This window comes from Charadrius vociferus, unplaced genomic scaffold (genome assembly GCF_000708025.1).
Source record: "Charadrius vociferus isolate BGI_N301 unplaced genomic scaffold, ASM70802v2 scaffold398, whole genome shotgun sequence".
In the NCBI taxonomy this organism is placed as follows: Eukaryota; Metazoa; Chordata; class Aves; order Charadriiformes; family Charadriidae; genus Charadrius; species Charadrius vociferus.
The window spans coordinates 1,703,285-1,717,111 of record NW_009649571.1 but is presented as its reverse complement, the minus strand read 5'-3'; the positions used below and the strand labels follow the sequence as shown (position 1 = coordinate 1,717,111).

The 13,827-nt window shown below is 44.3% G+C and overlaps 2 protein-coding genes across 2 annotated transcripts in view; both read right to left on the bottom strand.

Annotated features, from left to right (window-relative positions):
- Positions 1-766, bottom strand: part of DPH7 (diphthamide biosynthesis 7) — an 8,351-nt gene extending 7,585 nt beyond the window's left edge. The window contains exon 1 of the mRNA XM_009890326.1: positions 707-766. Within this exon, the coding sequence (XP_009888628.1) occupies positions 707-766 (60 nt within the window). The remainder of the gene's footprint in view (positions 1-706) is intronic.
- A 4,804-nt stretch (positions 767-5,570) lies between these two features.
- On the bottom strand, positions 5,571-13,827 carry ZMYND19 (zinc finger, MYND-type containing 19). Its single transcript, XM_009890284.1, has 4 exons — positions 13,727-13,827; positions 8,505-8,645; positions 7,284-7,464; positions 5,571-6,231 (listed from the first exon to the last, which is right to left on the bottom strand). Exons 1-4 carry the CDS (start codon positions 13,825-13,827, stop codon positions 6,088-6,090), a joined length of 567 nt encoding a protein of 188 aa, XP_009888586.1. The 3' UTR covers positions 5,571-6,087.

Genomic DNA, 13,827 nt, shown 5'->3' with positions numbered 1-13,827 from the left:
GTCCCGCGCGCGCGCCCCGGCCCCGCCCCCCCCGCCGCTGCCGCGACCCGGGCTCGTTGGCACAGGCAGCCCGGGGACGCGCTGAGCTCCGTCCTTCGCCGCCCTCGGATGAGGGGGTTCCCCTGAACTCCCCCAAACACCGCCTCCCAGCACCCGCCGCCTCCTGCGGGAGAGGCGCCGCAGCTCCGGCGCTGTTCGGTGCACCTCCGCGGTGGGAACAGGCTGAGGGAGCCGGGGGTGTTCAGCCTAGGGGAGATAAGGCTTCAGGGAGACCTTATTGTGGTCTTCCAGTCCCAAAAGGGGCTCCAGGAGAGCTGGGGAGGGACTCTTGATCTGGGAGTGGAGCGATGGGACGAGGGGGAACGGTTTTACGCTGAAAGAGGGGAGATTTAGGATAGATACCAGGAAGAATTTTTTCCCTGTGCGGGCGGTGATCCCCTGGGGCAGGTTGCCCCGAGAAGCTGTGGCTGCCCCATCCCTGGAGGTGTTCAAGGCCAGGCTGGACGGGGCTCGGAGCAACCTGGGCTGGGGGGAGGTGTCCCTGCCCAGGGCAGGGGGTGGACCTAGGTGGTCTTTATGGTCCCTTCCAACCCAAACCATTCTGCGATTCCTCACATCCCTGTCCCTCCTCTTTCTTCCAGAGTAGAGATGCTGTTGTGCCATCGCAGGAGCTGTTCCCTGCCCTGAGCCTCTCCCCTCTCCTCACAGCCCCTTCCGAGGCCGAGCACTGCACGCTCAGCATGGCGATGTGTGCACGCACAGCCATGGCGCTGGTCTCCACTCTCCCGTCCTTCACTTAAGCCTGGTTTGCTGCTGCTCCCCAAGCAGAAATTTCTGCATGACTGCATTTCACAACCCAGAAGTCTCATTGCTGAGTGACAATAGTCCACCCAGGGCTCTCATCTTTTGATGTTTTCCCATAAGCAACACCACATTTATTGACACTCAATTTCGTCTACCTGTCTGTCTCACAAAGAACCTTCTGCAATTCTTCACTCAGCCTTTATTATACCATTATTACACTGAATAACCTCATCAGTGGATGTTGTCACCTTCCCAATTCATTACCTTCTCCCCAATTATTTTTTAATATACTGGGCATCCAACTGTTGACTTCCCTCCACCAAAAAAACCCTCCCTTTAACTCTTCCTTTCCCATCTTTTAAACAGCATTTTGTCCACATGGTGACATTCCCCATTTCCCATAGGAGCTGTTTAAGTGCCTTGAGCAAAGTCGTGGTCAAGCACATTTTAGACATTCAAGTAGACTGTACCAACCAAACCCCTTTATCCCCTGCTTGTTGATGCCATTAAAACAATTCCAGTAGATTTTTGAAGCACGACTTCCCTGTACAAAACCTGCATTGACTCCTCCCCAGCATTTGGCCACTGATGCTGCATCTATGAATTTGCTACGTGCAAGCGCTACATTCACCTGGCTGCAGTTTTTGCCACATCTGCCCTGGAACTCCTTTCAGAAGCTGCTATCACATTTGCTGTGGGTACCAAGGGAGAGGTTGCCATCCCAGCTGGTAGCTTGGCTTATTCATCCTCGAGCTGCCTTAGAGCCGTAGGTGGCACCGTCTGGTCCCAGCAACTTGTCACTGCTCATTTCATCTGAACTTTAATCTCTCTTTAAAAGCACTTCAGTTTTAAACAGGTTCTCCGTTGAGCTCTCCATATGGAAGTACTCCCCTGTGATCTCCACCAGCGCTTTCACAGCTAACACATATTGCAAACAATTCACTTTTTTTTTTTTTCTGCTGGGACTTTATCTTCAGGTCAGACCTTCCCTTTAGTGTGCATCGCATCTACTGATTTATTTGTGCAAGTTTTATGACCTGAATGTTCTTCGTATTCCATTTTCCTTTGCATTATTTTGGTGGGGGTTTTGTTGTTTTTTTGGTTTTTGGTTGGTTGGGTTTTTTTGTTGGTTGGATTTTGGTTTATTTGTTTGGTTGGGGTTTTTTTGGTTTGGTTTTTTTTTTGTTGTTGTTGGGTTTTTTTGGTTTTTTTTTTAACATTTCACCTGCCAAATCTTATTCTTTCCATCTTCTACATTTGGACACAAGTTCAGTTTATAAAGGATTTCCTGTTACTCTATGAACATCCCACACACTGCTCTTTAATCACACCAACCTCCTTTTGTCCTCTCTCAATTTTGTTTTGGTGGGTGGTAAACATTTGTTCCTGGCCTCAGTGTGGTGTCTGACACTGTCTCCATGCCTCCTGCATTACCTTCACCAGTTTCATTTAGAATTAAATCGCCAACACCAGAGGAAGACTTGAAAGTGTAATACTATGGGTGTATTAAAGGCTCAAATATCTAAAAGTAAACACTGAGCCCTGCAATATGGTATTTCAGATTTGGTGTTCCTTAAGCCAGCTGTGATTTTTATCAGTCTGAGTTGTGACCTGAATGTTTTGATTGGTAACACCACCCTACTTTGATACCAAGGAGCACCTTGGGGGGAAGCATCAACATTTCATGGTGTTTACACGGTGTGTGCACCCCTCTGTTACAGCCCGCATCAGTAACACTGCAGGTTCCTGACATGAGCTGCATTTGCCACTTCGCAACCATGACAGAAATCTGCCTCCAGACTCTCCCAAAGGTTCTGGAAGCCCATGGGGTCCTCCTGGAACTGGCTTACACCAGTCAGATGTTCACCCACTCCTGGTGACCCAAGATCAACCAGTGTGACCCACCAGCAGGAACCCTTTCAGACCCAGACATCCCCATCACAAGATGCCACGTGAACACCACAAGGACATGGCAGCACAGCCAAGCCAGCAGGACTGCGCTGGCCTCAACAGCCAAAGGCTGTCTCCCAAAAGCACTCAAATCAGCAGATCCTCAAGCAGCTCAACAGGCATCATAGCTTTGAGATAGACAGCTGTACAACCGGTTGTGGAGGTGCAGAATACCCTGATCCCAAACCCACCGCTCTCATAATTTCTCTCCATAGCCCAGCAAGCGTGACCACATTTCCCCCAGGAGTCTTCCAGAGCTCCTCTTCCAAAAAGATGTTCCTATCTAGGAAACCTGACTCACTAAGCCTTGTTTTGGTCCACAGGTCAATCAGGGGTGCATACAATAATACTCCGTGCTTCAGAGAACCAAGGAGTAAACGATACAGATGCAGGGTCTTTTTTCCCTGCAGGAAACATCTTAGATGGACAGTATCTCCATTAGGGTAAGTCCTTGAAAGGTCAGCTGATTTACCATTAGTACACAGGCCTGCTCCAAGATAAATGACCGTGTACTCTAACCCTGTGCTTTTTAGATACCTGCCTATGTGAGGATATCCCTGTCAGCCAGGTTTAAGAGGGGAAAGGAGGTCCTTTACAAGAGCTTCATCCTCTGACAAACTATATAAGCTATATTAAGCAGAGCTGCCACATTCAAGTGTAACTGGTTCCTTTCTGACACACCTTACAAAAAGGGAAGATCTCCAAGTTACAAAGATCTTCTGCCAGAATCGTTGATCGCAGAACTTCCCCCACTGATCGGGAAAAACTGTTCTGCAAGCAGTGACAGGCTTACTGCAGTCCCCGGGACCTTTCCGAGAGTCAAAATCCCTGTATCCGCGTCCTCCTCTGGCACAAGGACAAAGGTTACACGCTGAAATCACAACCTGTGTTATTTCACCAAGGCCTTTCAGGATGCCTGGGTAACTTGTTACTCTTCATTCGGTCGATGGTCTAATAGACCTCTAACTTAGCAGGCATCATCCCTCCCCACCTGCTTCACCCCTTCCTGCTGTCCCGTCCCATCCCATCCCCTTCCCTCCCACATTCACCGAGATCAGGATTATCCCAAGCACCCGCCACCCCAGCTTTGCAGGCTCTAGCTCCAGTCTCGCCCTTCCTTCATTCCCTTCATCTGCTGCTCAAGAGGAATCTACACATTGCCCCCTCAGGGCTTCACCTGCGGTCTATCTTTGTCCTCATTTTTCATTGCAGCGACACTACAAACATTAGGACTAACCATTTTCCCTGCTCAGTGCTGCAGAAGTGTCTAAACGCTCTAAGACTGCCTTTCACTTTGCTAAGCATGATTACTGGTAACACAATGGAAATCTGCCGTGACAGATAGCAGCCTTTTAAAGAGGCAGGAAAAAAGTCCACACTTCTGCCTTTTTCAATAGATTATCTCAAATTAAAAAAAAAAAAAAAAAAAAAGATTCCTTACATCCCACTTTATAGTCAGCAAAAACTGTACAGTTCGTTTAAAACAAATAATTGAATGTTTCTTTAAAAAAAAAAACAACACCCATTACAGGAAAATTAGATTAGGTCCTGCTTGAGATCCTCACACTTAAGGCCATTTTAGGCTGCCTAAAGAGAAAAGTTTCAGTATAACCATGATTTAAGAGTTGCAACGTGACAATGTGCCTACCAAGCGAACTTCCAGCAGGAAGCTTCAGAAGTTCTTTGTTACTTCCCAAAGATGCTTAAAGCCAAAGCACGAAAACCCACCCAAATTCTAACAATTAAGAACTTGCTGTGCAGATATTAGAAACATAATATAATATTGGAAGTCCACAGCAGTTCGATTTTTCTAACAAACTGAATACAAGCAAGACCAACATTGCAACATGAAGTGGCAAAGTGAATCCTGATTGAAAAATTAAATTCTTAATGGCTTTTACAATAAAAAAAAATTTAAATACCCATTTCACTAAGCACTCCAAGAAAAGGCCCTGCATTAAGCATTCAGCAGTTCACATTCTTCTACTGTGAATTAAAACTAACACCTGGCACTAAATTATCCATTTAGTTCCTCAGGAAACTCAGTTGATATTCCTTATATTTCTAAGGTAAAAATGAAAAAGAAAAAACTTTCAGATTATACATGACAAAAGGTCTGAAAAGAAAAACAGGCATGTATTCTGCAAGTCAAATCCTCCTCCCATAGTATTTTACTTATTACTACATAAAAAAATTTCCAGAAGTGACTCTTGGATTGATGGCATCTCTCTAAAAAATGAATAAATAACTCAAATTACCAAATATCAGATCATTTAAACACATCTGCACATCACTATAGTATTCGCTATGCTTACGGGGAAGCCACAAGGGCAACCACATCCACACACAGCCGACTACCTGAGCTTCCCTACAACTACTTTATACACAAAGGTTTCATCACAAGAAAGCTAATTCAGCTTCCTAAAAATATCGGTTGCTTAAAGCACGGTCTCCAGCAGCCCTTCTCCGACGGCAGCGACACGCTGTCGCCTGCCGGTACGCACAGATCCCAGATGGTCCCCTACACTCCACTCCCATTTCTGGTGTGCTGGTTCCTACTGCGTAGGTACTGCCAACGTCCAAGAGTGACTGTGCTCTGAAAGCAGCTGGAAGGGGACGGGAGAAAGCTAGAGAGTAGACAATGATTCATTCCAACCTTTACTTTGTTTGCCTTTTTTTTTTTTTTTTTTAAATATAACTTCCATGCAGAGTTCTCCAGAGTAACTGCTGATGTCGGAGCCTGCCTTCTGGCCTTGGCACAGCCACAGATACTTCCAGCCACATGGGAGGAAAAGCTTTTGCTACATGACTTTTTTTTTTTTTTTAAATATAACTTCCATGCAGAGTTCTCCAGAGTAACTGCTGATGTCGGAGCCTGCCTTCTGGCCTTGGCACAGCCACAGATACTTCCAGCCACATGGGAGGAAAAGCTTTTGCTACATGACTTTTTTTTTTTTTTTAAACTTTTAGGCCAACAACGTGTTCTCATCTGAACGTTACAGTTAATGAGTCCTATCAAGAATTTCTAACAAAAACTGTACATGAGTTTACAAACGTATTAACATATAAATAACGAGAAGCTTCCTGCCTGGAGCCTCCACAGTAGTCTTTTTGCTTGAGAATATAATACTGGAAGGGTAGACCCAATCCCTTTCCACAGCACCAGTCAGAGCTGGCTTAGTCCAGTCAGCCATTCTGCTCAAGCATCACAGGGTTTTTTTTTTCTTCTTCAGTGCCTCTGGCTTCAATAAGCAGTCTGTCATTACTGTGCAAAAGCAAGAGTCCAATGCCTTTGAGAAGGAATCCTGCTGCTAAGAGGCCTGTGCCACCCGGTCATCGTTCTGGCCCGAGCTCTTGCTGGAAGGTCCGTTTCTTCTCCCGACAGTGTTTCTTGTGAGCAGGCCAGTCTTTTTGCTGGCATTGTGACCCACAGTACCTCGCTACCTGGCATCGGCCACAAATGTTGAATTCACGTAACTAGGGAGAACACAAGACAGCGTTAGTGAGCCCGCTCAGTGCCGAGGAGCGCCCCGGCATCATTCCCCAAGTCGGTTTATGATCAAGTCTTCTGCACCCATCCCAAATATGAACATTCCACCAGCAGCATCAAACTATCAAAAGGTTTTGGAATAATTGTATTTGTCGATTTTGCAGTTGCTCTTGCAAAATCATATTATGGGCTTAATAGACAAAATACTCGAGCGCTTCACATTTGTTCTCACACAGCTACTGTTTTGCCAACTTGAGTTCTGTTTTGAACTACTAACATCCTAGATTCAGAAACTATTAGCAGGGCTGAACAATCTCAGCCATTGCCAAACTTACGGTTATCCTGGAGGCTTTCATATGCAGAGCCAAATAAAAGGTAAAGCTCGCTCTTTTTCTCATTTGAGATCATTTTTACAAATGTTCTCTTCCCCAAAGAAAAAAGCGAAACACATGATTTTAGCCTACTCAGCATTTGTTATCACAAGAAAAGCCCTTCTTCTGCATAGATAAGGACATCTGTCTGACAGGCACAGCCCTTGGACACCTCATTCTCCGACTATGTATGTTGCTTCCTTCCATCTGCTCACAGCACAGAGCTAGAACCACCTTTCCTCGCAGCTCTCCCCTGAATAAAGGCCACTCAAATTCTTATGAAAGGTCAAACATGTTATTTTTTGATTCCACTACTGCCCAAAACCTCTTACAATGCTTTCTCCTGTCTTACACAGCTGCTTGCTCATTTCAGCTCTGGGTCCCTAGAGGAATGCTTCCACCTGTCTTTTTGTACACTCTGCAGAAATCACACTCCTCCCAGTAAACCACTAGGTCATTTATTGTTCCAGTTCAAAACTATGTTCTCTCAAACTGAAAATTATCATAGGCTCTAAGGATTCATGACAGAGAAAACCTGAGTTAAAAAGAATTATCGCTTTTAGCCACTGAATGGCACATGTAAAGCTTTCCATTTTAAGGAACAAATCCCCGGACACACACAGTAGGCTGAGCTGTTACATGCCTACTTTCAACCCTTCTGAACACACCTGTTTTTCAATCATTGTGCATGGGGGGTAGTGACATTCATAATATGTGCATGAGTTCTCCTCCTCCTCCACAACATCCCCGTTAGCGTTGTAATAGCGTGTTACATTCAGTACAGGAAACTGCTCTTCTATAGGATCTGTGGGAAGCTGTTGGATTGCCAGCCAATACAGACTTTGTTCCCTGTTAACAAAAAAAAAAAAAAACAACAACCAAGTACAAATTTGGTCCATAGATTCATAATAAGCATACAGGGAAATTGATTCCAAATTAATTAATAAAGTAAGTAGGGTTAAAGTTGCATTTAGCCTGTTAAGCCTCAGACTTACTCCTCATATATGTTGATATTTTTAGGGTTATTTCAGCCTAAATGCAAAAAAAAATTAAAAGTATCTATCCAGAAGCATTTACAACAAGCAAAATTATTTCTATGTAAATAGCTTAACGTCTATTTCTTGTTCTTGAACTCCCAGAATCATTAGGAGCACCACTGGAACATCGTTGCCATTCACTGTATCTTCTCAAAGTCAGTTTAATAAGCGCTGAACATCCCTATCTTAGGGGTCCTGCAAACGTTTCAAGAGAAGTGTCTAGTGTGATGTTAAGTCTATGGGTCTCCCACCAAAAATGAACATGCCTGCACTACATCATAGATTAGGCAAATCCATCCTGACATTACAAGTTTTGATACACTGAGTAACATTAGTGCCACACAGCATGTAGGAAGTTCCCACAACCTCCGAGTGACAGGCAATGGAAGCTGATCCCAGGAACTTATTTTGGTTTCAACCCAAATACACAATTACAAGTGTAAGCATTATGTTGCTGTTGGCTTCTACAGGTTTCTACAGAATTTTGATGCCTGAGGACGAGAGCCACACACCAGTAAAATCTGCAGACTTAATTCAGCATGCCCAGATGCCATCACTCAAGTGGAAGGGAATGCAGGCGGCCTGTTTGACTGCGGTGACAACATCTGGCAGAGCAGGACCTCTACATAACAATACCATGGGGTTAGATGGTCCCTTCACAGCTAGCGTGAACAGTAAGCATTAACTCTGTTCCCCAGGTGAGGAAGCTAAGACGTATAGTGATGTGTAAGTAGCCCAAGGTCAACTAAAAAAGGCTCCACCGAGATGAAAAAAATCACCGAAGGAAGGAGACAACAATTTAAGATATTTTCAATTCTTTTGATGGCGAGCCCCTGCCAAATCTTGACGTACCTTTGTTTACTAGAGATTTCTTCAGCTTTGGGCTTCCACCCCCAAGGAACGAGGCGCAGATTGTCTAGACGGTTGTCCACTGTCACTGAATTCAGATGTACCACCTGAAACCCAGGAGCAATCCCTCCCCGGTGTCTCTCCCTGGAGGGGACAAAAACAACTTGAAGGTCAGTGAGGAACAAGACTCCAGAGCTAAAAAGCAAAGAATCACACTAATTCCAGAAGATTGCTGCATTCTAGCCTGTTGCCTGGTGTCACTGCAACAGTCGCAGTAAAATGTGGGTTGCCTACAGACTACAGTGGCTACTTCAGATATATCAACTCCCAGAAGAGACTTGTTCCAGGAGGTTATTTCCATTATAAATAAGTTGAATCAAAATACAATCATAGTATATTTTAATTGTACGAATATTGCAAAGTGAGTTCCAGAGACTACCACTCCAGTTCCTGCAAGAGCATCTATGTAATTATAGCGTTCCACAGAGCAGACTTGAAAGGAGCCTATACTGTTTTATTATTTTAATAGGAAATTCTACCAGGCAATTTATGCACGTTTGGCACTGACATGAAGCCACAGAGATTGTTATTTATGAAGAAATGTCTCTTCACCAACAACAGGACAGTGGTTTCACCACCCAGTATGCAAATACTTTTTAGAATTGTGCATAACACATAGAAAGCCTGCGATGACTCCACAGTTGACCAAGACATCTACTGAAACTTGCTCAAAACCAACACAGGATTATCAGCAAGGAGGACAGCTGCACAGTAAGTCCTATTGCGATTCTTCCCTATTGCCTTCTAACAGTTTTCATTTCCCATTCCACCTTCTTTTCACCTCTCCTTTCTCTATTTCATGAAGTATCAAGTGCACTGTCAAGCACCCTTATGCCTGGACAAGTTTCCGTATCGCTTCTTGTGGGAATCCCCATCCCACCTGAAACGTAAGGCTTGGACAGAAATTGTCTCCCAGTACGTTTACTGTGCCATGATTAATATCACAGCACAGAGAGAACACACTGGCAGCAATCAAGGACAATGTAAAACTGACAGCACTGTCTGAGGGGTACCCAGGATTTCCTACGTTCTGTAACTGTTCCAACAGCTACTGACAACTTTACCCAAGTCTAGTTTGGATGCTGCTTCCAGCTTGGCGTTTACTGAACATTTCAGTTCAAATAGCTCATCCAATTTTGAAGAGATACGATTTGCCCAAGTTAAAAAATTCCCACTTCCCCCCCCCGCCTTTACAAAGCTCTAGTGTTATCCAGCAGAAGGGGGAAATTCATTTCAATGTGACTGACAATGAAAAATGTAGTCTTTTGTTTTTTCTGTCAAAATCCATCTAGATATGGTTAAATTATATACCTTGGCGAAAAGAAAAACACTTGCAATTCACATATGTGCCAAAACTTCCTAGAATTTTATGAGTAAAATTCCCTTGGAGGGGCTACATGCAGCACCCACATGTAGCCCATGCTCTAGTCCGTAGGCAAAGCAATTCCTCCTGTAACAGCAGCCCCGCACAAGAACAGGTTATGGAGCCTCCTGCTAGGGAGGCCTTTGGGCCCCCCAGAACAGGAAGAAGCTCTCCCCTTTGAATATAAAAGGAATAAAATTCTCCGGGTCGGGGGGGAGGGGGGGGAGGAAATCACACCAAGGCAAACTGTGGCAAGGAGTCTGCTGAAAGGCCCTAAAGGAGGAAAACCTGCTTTTGAGTTGCCAAAGGCTACCAGATGGTCTGGCAAAGGAAATCGGGAACCTTGAGGGCTACAAGTGGGAATCCAGGACATACACGGACCCAAATGGATGAAGGTGAACATCAGACAGATACAGAGAAGGAGAAGGAGTTAAGGTTTTTCCTTAGACTGAGACTAGGACAAAGCGCCAACAAGAGAGATGGGATAGATATGAACAAGGAATCTGGGAGGAGGAGAGAGAAGTTCAGAGCCAGAGCAAACAGTGCTGGGGGGGAAGGAGGAGGGGAGTCTAAGACCAAGTTAAGAAATATTTTTGAAATTGACTAGATAATGAGAGTTTAAGACAGGTTGGAGTTTGGGAAAGAGAGGATTAGGAGACGTTGTTCCTGACACCAGGAAGCCACAGCAGAGTGGCACATGCCCACCACTGCTCCTACAGAATCTATATCCATACCCACAATGCCCGTAAGTAAATACTGATAAAACCCACCACCACAGTGAGCCCACTTTCCTCACTTTGTTAAAACCCAAATTCATCTACATTGGTGTCAGTTTTTCTATTACCTCTAGCGACAAAGGTCTTAAAACAAACATGGAATTTGGGCCTTGCTGATGACCGATTCCCCTTGAGTGAGATGCCAGAATTACCAGCAAATTCAGGATGGTCCCTTTCCTCCATACATAATCACACAACCTTTGAATGCACAGGCATGCACTCCCCCTTTCCCTAGACCTACGCTTCAAAAGAGTGCAGCGTGGACCATCTGCAGAAGTTCATCAGAAACGTGCAGTGAAGGACAGGCTTATGGAAGAACCTGCCTTCTCCCTTGCAGAAGTAGACAGAGAAGAAAGAGCCTCAGTAACGCAGCCAACTCTCCTGCAGAGCCATAGCTTTTACCTCCCCCAACACACCTCAGTTCCTACAAGATGCCAGGCAAAGCACTTAAACCAAAACTTTTCAGACAATTAACTGGGTACTGTTCTTCTCATATTTCAGCAGCTAACTTAAGAACCGAGGCCTGTAATAGAAGTGCCAAGTACAGACAACAGCAATTCAAGTCAACAGGAGCCATAACCAAATAGGTTTTAGGCAGTATGATGGTAAGTGCTCCAAAGAAAAAAAAAAATCAGGTCTTAGATGTCTTTTTGAACACGCAGTTAGTGATACTTATGACTAATCTCCTGATGCTGCTCTTCCCCAGGGAACATCGCTGCACCCAGCCAAAATACAGCAGGCTGGGATTTCTATACAGGGAACAGGGCGAGAAGACGACAGACTTATTCTGCAGGTCCCTATCCAGAGACATTCAAATCCTTCTTTGGAGGAGCTAACAGTCCATCCTGAAAACACAGCAAGCACAGGAGAGGCTGCAGGAAGCTCTTCCTGAAAGAATATTTGTAGCATATGTGGGTATTTTTCAGATCTTGGTTCCCATTTAGTACCACAGTTCACTCTGCAAAGGTCAGCAGGAGCACTTTGGGGGAAGACTGGGAGAAGGTCCCCGCCATTGCTGCAGCTTTGGTAGCCACAAGCCTCCTGTTCTGAGGGCCTCACTACCCGAACAGACATACCTGTTTAACTATAAAAATCTGCTTTACTAGCAATAGCATCCAGCACATGCCTACTTACTTCACCTTAAACCAGAAGCACACAATCAGGTCAGATTTTTTCGGAGTGAGCTGATTTTTTTGAAGTATTTTGGGGGGAGAACAGCTAAACTACACTCCTATACCTGCAGTAATTCAAGTTATTTGATTTTAATTTACCCAAGAAGTAAGGCTGGCACTGGAAAGAGCAGTGATTGTCACTGCCCATCTCTTCTGTCTTTCAAAGGCTCCAAAACCTTCAGCATTACCCCTTCTCGCAAAGGGAAGGACCTGTCACTAAAATCCACTTCTGTTTTGTTTTCAAAGGAGCCCCTAGTGCAGGTAAGTAAAACTGAACAATGAGGTTGTTCTGTTCAGGAGGGGCAGTAACTACATTGCACCTGTACCTGAAAGACTTTCTAAAGACATGAGGAGGCTCAGTCAGGAAGGTATACTAACCTGTGTTAGCTTGTAATTAAGGATCACAGCAAAACGTACACCCTCAAAGGGATCAAATTGACTTTACAGAAACAGATGAAATACTTTGCATTTTACAGTTGAAGAATTTGACTTTGCAACTTCAGAACCGCAGCTCCGCTCGCCTGACAGTTCACACCCCACCTTTGTGACTTTCAAAAATCCCTATTACATGCACGGCCTCAGATTTTTTTAACACCAGCACGTATTACAGTGACACAATTTGAATTACCTAACTGAATACGTTAGAATTCTTACTTGAATTTCCTAATTTAAGTAAAACAAACCAGAAGAGGCAATGACTGGGCTGTGTAATAAGCAAACAGCTGGACTGTCATCATCTACACAGCCTTCAGCTGGAACAGTCATCTGGAATAATTTAAGGTGCTGTTTAGTGCTACTTACAGACAACAATTATTACTGTATGAGGTTCACAGTTACCAGTAGCTGACAGTGATTTACCCCACATACAGTAACCAACTTTGTAATAATTTTCACCAAAGTTATATGTGCAAAAAGGTTAAACATTAACAGACACGGGTTAAAATCCATATTTAATGAGCAGATTGTAAATAATAATAATAGTCTCTGATATTCTTCCTGTCTCCCTCCTCTTGTACAGAGACTAGTTTGGGGAAGAAAAAGTAACATGGAACAACAAGGAAAGCACAGCTATATCTTGGGCTCTGTGACTTGTAAGCATAGTTCATGGAACTGAATAGAAAACATGCTTAATTTCTCAAAAAAAGCCTTTCAAAAGAAATAAGTTCCCTTTAGCATACCCCATCTTCTCTACAAACCCATGAACATATCTAGAAAGAGCACGGTATTAGCTCACCGGATGAACTAATCTCTCACAACCCAGTAAGTTGGCCTCTGAATCTAAACTGGCAGCTACAAAGGATATCAAGCAATGATTCTGAGACTATGGAAAATAAGACGTAGCAGCCGATATGAAGCATCACCAGCATCACTTCAGGCAGCTTTCCAAAAGGCCAAACAAAAAGTTTTGTTATCAGAGGTTTTCGCTCTCTCTCCAGTGCTCTGCCAATTCTCACTGATGCCAGTAAGACGCACCTGATTATCATAGGACAAAAAAACCCCAACAAACTCAAAAGGTTAGTCTTCACCTATTAAATGGAGCCAGTTCCCCACTTGCCCACCACCAGATGAAGTTTTAGTAGCATTTCTCAGATTTAAACAGTGTCTACTTGACACCTATCACTGCTTTCCCCGTGTATAACACTTCTACAGAGACTCAGCTGTTTGAAGAAGGCTCGGTGCAAAACCAAACCATAATAAGATCTACGGGCACCCTCGGTGCTGGGCTTCCAACCGAGTGTAGCTGCAAGCCTCCTGAGAAGACTTAAAATACTACAGATGGAGAAGTAAACTACATGCAAATTGGTGGCAGCAAACTCCACCCTTAGAGTATTTAGCTCTCCTTAGGATACCTACCAAAGCAGCTCATGCAAGAGACGGCCGGATCCCCTTCCACGGTTTTTGTCGAAGGCATAAGCAAATATTTTAGCACCATTTCCATCAGCATCTACCTCCAT